Source organism: Conger conger, chromosome 2, assembly GCF_963514075.1.
Source record: "Conger conger chromosome 2, fConCon1.1, whole genome shotgun sequence".
Taxonomy (NCBI): Eukaryota; Metazoa; Chordata; class Actinopteri; order Anguilliformes; family Congridae; genus Conger; species Conger conger.
In genome coordinates, this window is record NC_083761.1 from 63,549,237 (window position 1) to 63,561,748 (window position 12,512).

Genomic DNA, 12,512 nt, shown 5'->3' on the forward strand with positions numbered 1-12,512 from the left:
CTCTCTATGATAGGAGCTGAATGGGTTCCTCAGTACACTCTGAATCACAAAGGACCATTCACATGTACTGGGTTAAATGCATGCAACATTTCAGGATGTTTGTTACAGAAGCAGAGCTGGATAAGGGAGTAGGGCCAAAATGGGCATAAGGTGGGGTTTACCACAAAGGAAGTTACAAGGGAACACCAAGAAAAGCAGAGACAAGGAACACTTCCACCTTCAGGTTTTCAAGGTCTTTCTCGTATTTCAGGCGGAGAGTGGCCGCATCATCTTCACGTCCACGCTGCTTCATGTCCTCCGTCATGACAGAAACCTGGGACTCCAGCTCCTTTATGCGTTCCTTCAGCGAGGAAGCGGCACACGGGGCCTCAGCTGTGTTCCTGACCTCCTCCATCTTCTTCTCAAAGCTGTCCTCCAGGGTGCTTCTCTCCACCTCATGCTTTCTCTTCATGTTCTCCATGCAGATGGTCAGGGAGTCGATCTCCTTGACATTTTCTTCTGACCTCAGTCTGAGGGTCTCTCCTGTCCTGTCCAGCTCTTGTCTCAGCTTGTTTGCCTCCAGCTCATAGACATCCTTCACCTCCCGCAGCTCTTTCTTATGCTTTGCCACCATATCTTGCAGCTGGATGGCCTTATCCAGTGAGTCAATCGGCTCTCCCTCAATCTGGATGTGCATCACTGGCTTGTCTTCCCATGTCATTGGGCTTTGGAGGTCTGCCCCGACCCTCTGCTTAGTCTCCAATTTGCTTTGAAGCTCTTCATTCTGCCTCTTCCATTTGGCACAATTTATGCAGCCAGTTTCCAAAGACTCAAGTCTCAGCTGCAATTCATCAACCTCCTTCTTGTGTGCAACATCTAGCCTGCTCATCAGATATGATGAATGGGCTTCCATTGATGCCTCCTGAATATATGCAACCCAATCTTTCTTCTGGTTCTGAGAATCACACAGTTTTAGCACCAAAGAGTGGAGCTCTGTGTCTGAGGAGGCATGCATAATGGAGGCAGTTTGATTCAACAAGAAAATTTTCTCTTGTAGGGTCTCCAGGAGATCTTTCCAGATGGCAGCATTGATATCATTACCAAGCCAATCACTTGCATATAAAACTCTTTTCTCTGTATTAACATGGGTGCTAACTTCACCTTCAACATTTTCAGTTGTTTTCAGGCCATCACTAGGACTGTATACATGGACTATCCCTTCTACTTTGTCACATATTCCTTTGTCACCCACATGTATCCCCATCTTTTCTTGGGGAAAGAGAGTATTTGCTAAAAGTAACATCCTCTTCTCAACCATCATGCGCTGTACCACATCGTGTACAAGGCTACCTACAGCCTCACTTTCATTCAACTCCACCGCACTACCCTTGACCGCACTCAACAATTGTGCCCAAAACTCTCCTTCGAGAAGCAATTTGCTCCTCACTTCCTGATTCACTTCCACATTCTCTCCTTCAGAATGCAGGAGGGTTTTCCACTCCTTAAACATTGGTTCTACATTAATATCTACCTTCGCTATCACCTCACAAACTTCACGGAGAGCCTCTGACTTCATTTTCATGTCTTCTACTACTTGCTGAATACCTTTCTCGTCTGAAACAGGTCTTTCAGAACCACGCGCCTGCTCCTTACATCCGTGTACTTCTCCTTCCCCTTGCTCTGACTTCCTAAATCCCTCAATGTTCTCTTGCATCATGCTAATTTTACTCTGTGCCTCAGCAAGCCTCTGGCAATAGATGCTTTCCAGTTTTTGGTTGTTCGCTTTGAGCTCTGCATTCTGGGCCTGGAGCTCTGTGTACGACTTCACAGCAGAGCACAGCTGCCTCTCCTGTTCAACCAGTCGGGCCTCTGTGGCTTGCAGCCGATGGCACAGCTCTTCCTTCTCCTCCAGAAGCAAAAGACTGTCATTGTCTTCTGTCACCTGGAAGCCTAAACCCTTCAGAGTGGCTTCCTTTAAGTGCAGCTTCTTCTCGGTGTCCTTCAGATTGGTGCTCAGAACCTCGATTCTGATGAGAGCCTCCTGCAGCTTTTGAGACTTCTTATTTAACTCTCTCTCACAAATTTCTCTGTCAAAAGAATCTGCTTCCCTCTCTGCCAGTTTTGCTTTGACTTGATTCAGTTCCTCCACCACTAGAATGTGTTGCTGTCCACCCTGCTGGTTGAAGAGCTCAGCCTTCAACCTCTCTATCTCTCGATCAGCCTCAGTCAGTTGGTTTAAGATCTCCTGGGATCGTTGATTCAGCACCTTATTCTCATTGGTGAGCAACTCCACCTGTTGTGAGAGCCTCCTAAACTCATTTGCTTCAGCATAATCCTCAATTTGATATGGCGGCCCATAGCGGCCCTTTAGACTTTCCATTTTTTGTCGCTGTGCCCTTCCCAGCATTCCCTCCATATGCAGCAATCGCACTTCATAGTCACGAATGCTCTCACCAGCCTTGGACAGGCTCCTCCTGAGGGCCTCAATCTCTAAATCTTGATGATATTTCAGGCTATCAAACACCTTTTGACAACAGGTCCTGTCCCCAAGGTTGCCTAGCTCGTGCCCTTCCACAGTGTGAATACGATCCTCCTGGGAGAACTCACTGTGGGAGCCCAGCAATTTCACTAACCCTCTCACAGTTATTGGACTTCCAGAAATCAATTTCTCAAGCTCCTGAAGCTTGCCTTCCCTATCCTGCAGCAAAATGCTAAATGTTTTTGTGTGAATTGGATCAGATGGCTGGGTTTCGGAGATGGCTGAGCTTTGGACTTTGGTTAGATAGGGTTCCTTGGTGGACAGTGGTAATACAGAAAGGCCAAGCTGTGCCTGCATGCTGCGCTTTTTCAATTCTTGTTGTTGAAGGAGCTCTTTGGTTTCCTGGTACTTCTTTTTTAGGTTCTGAGCCTGAGAACTAACCAGCTCTTGTATCTTCTTCTGGGACTCAAGTTCAGCCTCAAGACCCAAAGGGGATTCCAGCTTGGAAAAGGGGACCAGACAGTTGGTTAACATTCAGCAGAGGCGAAAGAAGCTCATTAAATTGTATCTAAATTTATTATTATTTCCCCCCCACCCCAATTTCTTTTTGTTTTTTAGGAATTTTAACATTGATCAAATCACAACAAAAAGTCTGATATGCTGTAATCATAAAAGAAAAAGGTTTCCAGAAAATGCTGCAAACATAGAAAGCACTGGAAAAAAAGATTTAATGGCTGACGTTAGTAGATCACAATAGAACATGCACATTAATGGTTAAGAGTTATTTCATGGTGTAAGTAATGCAAAATTAGTACTCAGTGGTTTACATTGAGATGGAAAGCATACCGTAGTTAGGCACGAACAGCAACTTTGAAAACTCTGCTTTACTTGTCCTGTACTTTCCAAGTCTTATCAAACAGTCCACGTAATTACTGTTCTCTATTTTCAGTACTCAGCGGTTATGGTTTAAAATATATAAACAGTTTCTTCCATTTACGTTTTTAAATAGATATCCAACTGCACACAGTTTGCCAATGCAATAAAGGCACAATACAGAATTTTAAGTTTTTTTTTTAAAAAGGTGAATGTTGAAACAAAACTAGATGAGTGAGTATGCATGGCACTGCCCAAATACTGTCCAAAGCACACAACTGACAGCTAAACAACTCAGGTTGTTGTGGAAAAGTTTAGCATATTAAAAAAACATTTCCTTTAAATAAAAAAGAATGAAAACGTCATCCATGTCAACTGAAACCAGAATAGAAATGTACCCTTTTTTTCGCAAACAATTGCAGAACTACAGAAAACGACCCATTAAAAACTTAAACTGGAAAAATCCGAAAAGCCCTAAGATGAAGTGACCCACATACTCTAACTTAAATTAATTTTTAAAAGAACCTTCACAGGTGTGGTGGAGGGGATACTGCGGACAAAGATGCAATGAGCTGCATCTCTATTTCCAACTTGATGAGAAAAGCCTTTCAGCTGCAACTCATAGACAAAGTTTACTGAATCTATAGATGAAATGGAAAAAGCCACAATTGCAATGTCTAACAAAACAAATTTAAGCAATTACAAATGTAGTTGCCAATACAAGATAAATAATTGAAGCAAAAAATGTTTCATAGATAAAACAATAACAGACCTTTTGACATTTCAGCAAATCACACAGTAAATCTCACACAAAAAAATAACCATGCCTTTTCGACATTTCAACAACCAATCTAGCAACTGCATCTACTTAAAGTCATGTTAATAATTATTTTATGTAGCATGTACATTTCCTAAGTGCTAGTATGACTTGCTTGTCATACTTCAAGAACATGGCAAGAGGAGATGAACAAATAGAAGCCAAAAGCTAAAAAAGATCCATATCTTTTCTTTGACATGCAACTGTCAAACATGCAAGCCAATTCTTTTGTTGGTTTGTAGCTTCAATAAGATGTCAGTTTTGTTTTTCTTTAAAAGAATTAAACATGCAAAGACTGTTTAATGGAAAGAATGCCGCCCTATCCCCAAATATAAACACTACACACACTTGTCTTTGAGTGACAGTGTACAGTGGAGTGCACCCTACTTACCGGTGAGATGTAGCCAGACCGGACCTGCTGCTCACGCTCCAGTGCTGTTCTCAGCTGGTTCTCCAGCTCCAGCTTTTGGTGGTTGGAATCCGATAACTGGTGGTGACAACTCTCAAGTTGCAGTTTCAGCTCTTCTACCTGCAGAGAAATGTACGTGGCACATAAGCTCTTTCGGTTTAACATCAATCTTTCAGCTCGTTCCTTGTGGAGCATTTTCCTTTGCTGCCCAAGATGAGATTCAGACTCACCCCTTTCTTGTAACTTTCTAGCAGCTTCTCCAGCTCGTCTGTCTCAGTGCTCTGCAGAGCTGAAGACAAGGGCACCTGCCGTTCATCCCGGATGGGCGTGCTCTCCACCTGCTGCCAGTGCTGCTCGATCTCGTCCTGCACCCTCTGCTGTCGCTCTGGGGAGGGGGTCTGGGGCTGACTGATACCACTGCTCTCGACGTCCATCTTGCCACTGTCTACGGCGGTGTCCAGTGGCGGGCCTGTCACAGATTCATACCTCTTCCGGCGCTCCTCGCGCCTTTTGCTGCGCTCCAGGTCTGCAAGCTCAGCCTGGAGGGTGTCGGCTTCTTGGGCCCGCTGCTGGGCCAGGGCCTGGGCTATGGGGCGAAACTCGGCCCAGTCGAAGGTCTTGGAGCGGCCCTCGCGCCGCCGTTCTCTGGCCCGGCTCTTCTTGGGCCCCGGCTCCCTCTCCACGGACGAGGTTTCGGAGGAGGGAGAGTCCTGCGTCACGTCAGGCTTCAGCAGGCTTTCCAGGGGCCCGCAAGGCCCGTGATCGTCCGCCAGGCTGCGGAGCAGATGAGCACAGTCAACACGCTTACGCACAACGCCGCCTTTCTGAAACAAAAACCTTCAATACACATTCAGAGCTTAACCCTTGTGTTCTTTTCATATTCTGCATGCAGCCCATGTGCGTAGGGTCAAAAATGACCGAACTTCACTGGCGCCACTATAAAAAAAGGCACTTAATTTAATTTTAAACCAGAAATCAGCATTTTACACCTAGAAACCAACCAGTCACACAGAACTTTTTCTGACTTCACAGTCCTGTATTTCTTCAGTTTACACCACTCGTGATTTTTTGCTATTACATTACATTACATTACATTGAGGGCATTTGGCAGATGCTCTTATCCAGAGCAACGTACAGTTGATTAGACTAAACAGGGTTTAGGGCCTTGCTCAAAGACGCAACAGCTGGGCAGATTGTGGCTACACCGGGGATCAAACCACCGACCTTGCGGGTGCTATAGATGTGTGGCTTACGTAACTTTGATTATGATTTCTGATTCCATAACTGCAGGGTTAAAAATAAAAAGTCATCAAATTTCACGTGGAGAAAATGACATTTCAGGTGTTTTCACTGTTGTTAGACTTTTTAACCCGGAGGACAACAAGAGGGTTAATCACCTATTCATGGTAATCACAGAACACAATCTAGGCACAGAACAGTGTACATTAACACGGCCAGTGGTTCACTGACCTGGCCACATCTGGTGCAGTGGAGGGACGCACGTTCTTCATCACCGCCTGTATCCAGTTCCGCCTTATACCACCAGTCATGGCAGACAGTGTGTACACCGCCTCCTGGGTCTGACGGACAAACACGGTACATGATACAGTAAACGTGCGTTGCCTCTCGTCAAACAACCACAATCCTATAGACCATAGCCATCAATGTAGACACAGAGATCAGCCCCTCAAGTTTGCTGAATCATCACCAAGCAGAGTGATATTATTTCACTGCCCAGTGTAATTAGAGGTGCATTGATCCATTTTCTGAGCTCTGCAATAATCAAGCGTGAAAAAAGTGGTGCATATTGTTTATATACTGCAGTTGCGGTGCAAATTGAGATGTACTGGAATGAAATACAGACCACTATGAAATATGCCCATTATTACTGTATACCAAAACCACTGCATTCCCAGCATGTCTCCAGTGGATTTTTCCAACAACACAGTACCCGACAGAAGTTACAGCTCAGCACAATGCATTTGCATGTAGTAGTTACTTCATCATTACCAAGGTCACAATCAATATACTAGGGCTCAGCTCAAAACACTGATACAACAATATATTGCCCTTTGCCTTACAGTACTGTAGAGTGAATATGTATCATTCTTTTAAGTTTTTAAGATTAGTTCCCGTCAAACGTTTCCATTTAAATGACCAATCATGAGCCAAAAATCAAGCCTTCATGAGCGAAAGCTAAGCATTCATAATGGTCATTGGCAGCTCATTGGACTTTGAAAGCCCTTGTGTATTTTTTGGTTGATCTTTGCAGACATGATATGGATTCTTTAAGTTCCCTTTTCTGTTCCTGATCAATAAATTAGATATATATATTCTCTTTCTATCGGCGCCAGCAGAAGAAAATTCACATCACCATGTATATATGCACTGAATTGGGAGATGCAATGCATCCTGAGGCAACTGACAGTACCCAACCCTACATGTGTCTATAAAGACCCACAGAGATATGGAAAGCCACAGTTAATGGGATTCAAATGGAAACTTTTTTTTTCTCGTGGAGAGGCATAATAACTAAAAGCACAATAACGAATATAATAAGAATAACAACATCTATTTATGAGCCATATTTTTCCATATATATTCTTTTGTGATGGCACCTTATCAGTCAATCACTGCACATCTTACATAAGTCAATCACTGTATACATACATGCATTGTATCCAATTGTATGCATGCATAAAGCAAACATACATAATGGGTATATAATTCAGGTTTACATGGTTTATATATATCTTACATGTATCTGGAAGCCATAGTTCCTCTGGACCTGGTATTCAGTAACATTGTAACAGGTAGTCAGGTCTATCTCCCCATCTAGGTCAGAGGCCTGTAAAAAGGGACAGAAAATAATTTAATGCTAATAAAAACACTGTTTCACACACTGCTCTCTGACAGGATTCTTGTCAGTGCCAAAAAAAGACGAACGCGAATCACCTCCTCTGCAATGGAATCCTTGTAGTATCGCAGACTGTGGTCCGTCAGCACAAACCAGTATTTCTTCCACTAGAGAAGAAATGTAAAATGACAAGTATGAAAAGAGGACATCGAAATTACGCAAACATGTAGCAGGTTGGTATGAGAATGTGCCACATTATTGAAACTGTATATTTGCAATGTATTATTTTGACATTTTCAATAAAAACATATGGGAGGGTTGGTCTCAAGTTTCATTTGAAAAAAAACAGAACTGTGACAGCATTATATTAAAATAAACAATAGAGGATTTAAGGGGAGTGTATACTTGTAGAAGGGCTGGGGCCTCTATTGGCCAATGTGAGGCCTGAGACACACTAATACACATAAACATGCCCTCCCAAGGGGCATCATTCACTGGGTTTTTCCCACAGCAGTCTCAGGCTCCATTTCCAATGATCAAAACGCTCAAGTGTCTCAGCTACTAAAAAGAGCAGAGAAAATATTCTACGCAATCTATTTTTAAATGGAATATCGTGCAAGCAACTTGATGCTAATTTTATTTACGTGACTGTCCAGATTCTGAAGAACGTCACAACTGGACCGTTCTCTCTCCACCTTATGCCTTGCTGCTCAAAAAAGAGTTACAGTAATCCAGGTAAAAACTGAGAAAATGTTATAGATTAAGCTGTTGCTTTTTGCATTGGTAGACACAAGCCAAACTGCCTAGCTAAGCAAACTAGTGGGAGTGAGTTCTTCTTGAAGCAACAAATGGCATTTGAACTTTATTTCAACAAAACAAACCGTGAAAGGGCAGAGCCATGCTTTCAACTGATACCAATTGAACCCTTGGCATCAAAGCCAGACTCCCAACTCCAAAGGCTGCCGAGAGACCCCATGTGCTTTCATAGAACCAATGGCCATTTGTAGGCTCACCTCTGCTTTGATGGTAGCAAAATGTCTCCACCTCAAGAGGTAGGAGCAACAATGGTAGAGAATGCTTTAGGCTTCCTCGACTTATTCTAAACTGTGCCACTGTTAAACTTGGAAGCTGTATTTCAATTAACAGGCAGTCAGTTATATTACTGCATTTGCTTTGATGGTAAGTAGCCTTGTGTATCATCTGCTCATTGGCTTTTGAGCTATTTTTTTATTTTTACCAGAAGCTATGACAATGGCTGATATGAAAAATTACATGGTTTCTGTACATTTCTTTTGTAAAATGCAAAGAGCTGGAAACAAATAATTAAACTTATTCCTGTACAGATGCTATTCTCCACCTTGAGTGATTTAACACACATGCTCACAAATACAGGTAAATGCATACTGTGTGAGATTACCTTCGGCACACTCTGTTTTCACCATTTCGCTCAACGCTGTATAATTATGTATTATTTATTATTTACCTGCCCCTGTTCATCCAATTTCACCATCCAGCCTTTCTTGAAGTTCAGCAAGTCTGGCTGTAACGAGAAGTAGAACACATTAGAGATCAGTCCACTGGGCTTGCCATTGCCACAGAGTGACTCTTAGAATGCCGGAAAGACAGGCTGGTTAACATAATAACAAAAAGGGTGTGTGATAACACAGTACGTAAACAAATGCAAATTTCAAAGCCTGACGTACCAAGCAATCAAGCGAATTTCATCAGACCTACCATAAAAGGGAGGATGTGTACTTACTTTAAACAGAGGCTGAAAAGAAGACTGGTTCCCCACAGCTGCCCTTCCATAATTCAAGTGGTGTGACATCAAATAGTTCACCGCATATCTTTTATTCACCCCACAATTTCTCATACCAATCTACAGTATAATGCAGGGGTATCCAACCATATCCAAAAAGGGCCAGAGTGGGTGTAGGTCTTTGTTTTGACTCAGCACACTTACATCTGATTCAACTAACCATGGTCTTCAAACAAGACCTTGATACTGTCAGATGTTGTAAACGTGGGCTAAAACACATCAGCACCCACACCGACACATTTCAGATAAGATTGGACACCCCTGGTACAATACGTTCATAACAATATTAGGACAAACATGTCACAACGTTTGAGAAACAATGCAAAAAACGAATTCAACTCAGTCTCACAAGCAGATGTTCTGTTATTTCGTTATCACCTTGGTTACACTGAATCAAACGTTAAGGAGACAAACATGAAATGACAAAAGGAAGATGAGGATGAAACAGGCAACATGCTGGACTCTATCCTAAAAAAAGAAAGCATTACTGGTGCTCAGTAACTTTCCTCTGCTGTGGTCCACACTGTGGGAAAATCACTACAAACACATTCACTGTGTGGTGGGGATGCACAAAATCCGCATTTCAGGTTTTTGCCAAATACAAAAATCATTGCAGATTTGGCTGAATACAGGGAAAGTACATATAACACATATGACACTCTTTGCAATCCATTATGACAATGTGAAGGTTACGGTGTTCAGCTGCTTGTATGTCAACCAGTATTTTAAAGCATGGCAGAAATTTGTTATGGTGAAATTGTATATGGCTCAGTACAAAAATACTATGTCACCGGATGAAATGAAATCTGGTTTCCATCATGACATAAAATAGTTTAAAGTTGACGTTTTTCGTTTTTATGATTTATAGGAAACATTATAAAAAATATTCTTTCTGTACACCAAACCTGTGGATTTAAAAATATATATACATTGCCAAATTACTTGTGCATAGGCATATATCACATGTAGAGGCTTATGCAAATAAGTCCTAAGATATATCAGACATGCAGAGTCTAATTTGCTTCCTTACACATTATACATCAGGTATTATTCTGTCAAAGGAAAATGCTCTGGTGAGGTTTTGTGCAGTTATGTGAAACCAAGCCTCCAGATATCTTGTCAATAGCAGAGAGAAAATCTCTTTCGCTGAGAGTAGTATATGAGGGTAGTGTAGAGAGAGTATTTTACATTGTTTTCAGACCATCTAAGGTCGATGTCTGACACAATTTTCCTTGGTGTGTTTGGAGGCTCCGGAGCATTTCTGTGGCAAGCTTAGTATAGTTATTCCCTGTGCATTTTCATTTGCCTGGGATAGGCAGTGTAAATAAAATAATTATTTGGAGGCAGGGGTTTGAACAATAGTTGTATGCAGTTTCTGTTCTTTTCTAAAGTGAGATGTGCATATTCTAGGCAGATCTGGAACATGTTCATCAAATGATCTGCAAAGTATTTGGCTGAATCCAAAAGAAAAGTAAGGAACGTATTCCATCAGACCCAAAACTGAATTTGGATTAAGTGCATCCCTTTTGTGAGGTGAACTGGGGAAGCTGCAGTGACACTCGACAAAGTCCACACACACACGCGCTCGCAAACACTCACATGCACACACAGAAAGACACACACACCGGCATGAACACACACACACACACACACACACACACAGAAAGAAACCATGATAACACTCCACAAAAGTACACATGCACTCGCGTGCGACACACACACGCACACCCATTCATTCATATGCACATAAAAGTAATGGAAGCCATGGCTAAACACAGGAGAGACATGGAAATGACCTGGCTAGCAGGAGAGCGATGCTACACCCAGCACCATGAAGAGATGGTTTAGGACGTCCATGTTCTCAGAAAACCAACAGATGTCACAGGAAAACAAGACAGGCAGGGTAAATAATTACTTTCACTGAAGAAACCAGGAAGAGACTTGTCTAAACTTAATCATGCAACAAAAGACTGTTGCCACCACAGATGCAACATTTGCATTTCACTGTGTATATATGGTTGGTTTAGCTCTCATTGACCTTCCAGCAATATGCATTTGTTTTTAAGTGTTTTTAAGAATTCCAAGTACTTACGGTCAAAAGACACCTGGCTATTCAGGATTATTTGTTAACCTTATTAGATTAGATCCTAATTGTATTATTATTCATTCTTATTACAATATTTCAACAAAACAATGTATTTTTGTGTCTCTCAGCTCATTTGGATGTACGAGAAAACTTGAGAAATAAAAGCCTAAATAACACACACACAGACTATTAACAGGAAAAACAGGAAGTGCAATGTCACGGGTTGTCTGAAAAGCCAATGCCATAGACTCCTGCAGTTGATTTAAAAAATCATAAATCCACAACACTAATCCCAGAGGCATATCCATCAGTGACTTGGTAAGAGCCTTGTGTGACCTCTGGCACTTGAGAAAGGGGGCATTGTTCTGGTGTGGTAGTCATGTCCTTTCTGCTCACACCTTCAGCACACAACAGCTACAGATAATGGCGCTAACCTCTGCATCATATTACCACTCAGCACTCCTGTGCACCTGTGAGACCTGATCCAAAGCCCTCGTATCAGGTGCTGCGCAGTGAACTGGAAAACACAATTACACAGACAACTGAAGAACACACTTACTGTCATGACAGATTCCGTGGTCCTTCTGTCCAGTGACTTGGCTCTTCTCAGGGGAGGAAGGGTGGAATGGTGAAAATCTAAACTTTGTGCCGGATCAGTCCTCTGCTCCTAAAATAAGACAGATACAAACCTTCATTAATAAACTTTCAAAACAAATATTTTTTCTCACAGGGGGTGACACATGTACCAGCAGGTCTATAAAGACCAGCAGTACATTCAGGGGCTTTTATTAAGTGCTGCAGTTAGACTGCATTTTAAACAGTATCTAACATCTGTATGGCTTACAAGATGTAAAGGATTACATTTTGAAACAGAGATAAAGGTGAATGTAATCAACAGAAAGGCGACCATTTCATTAGATCTAACATTATCAAAATAGAAACAGAAATGAGCAATTGAGACTTTACCATTGTGTAACCTACACACCAAATAAATAGTGCAAAATAGTGCCTTCACCTACAAGCCAGTGACTACACCCTACAGTCCACAAAGTAGCACAGGAGAGCTAGCGCAGAGGAGAGATACAGTATGTCAACCATTTCATAGGGAATATGTGACATTTTGCTGTTGAAATAGCTGTATGCTCCTTTTAAACTCAAAAACAAAACATGGGGAGCATTTGGCATCACAAGGA

The 12,512-nt window shown here is 42.1% G+C and overlaps 1 protein-coding gene across 6 annotated transcripts in view; it reads right to left on the reverse strand.

Annotated features, from left to right (window-relative positions):
• Positions 1-12,512, reverse strand: part of mprip (myosin phosphatase Rho interacting protein) — a 58,442-nt gene that overhangs the window by 12,686 nt on the left and 33,244 nt on the right. For 5 of the 6 annotated variants that reach the window (XM_061230303.1, XM_061230314.1, XM_061230305.1 and 2 more), the window contains exons 9-16: positions 11,879-11,986; positions 8,898-8,954; positions 7,513-7,581; positions 7,316-7,405; positions 6,028-6,137; positions 4,788-5,331; positions 4,540-4,677; positions 218-2,959 (exon numbers count right to left, since the gene is read on the reverse strand). In XM_061230303.1, the coding sequence (XP_061086287.1) occupies positions 218-2,959; positions 4,540-4,677; positions 4,788-5,331; positions 6,028-6,137; positions 7,316-7,405; positions 7,513-7,581; positions 8,898-8,954; positions 11,879-11,986 (3,858 nt within the window). The remainder of the gene's footprint in view (positions 1-217; positions 2,960-4,539; positions 4,678-4,787; positions 5,332-6,027; positions 6,138-7,315; positions 7,406-7,512; positions 7,582-8,897; positions 8,955-11,878; positions 11,987-12,512) is intronic. The other variant, XM_061230328.1, reaches the window with a different exon arrangement.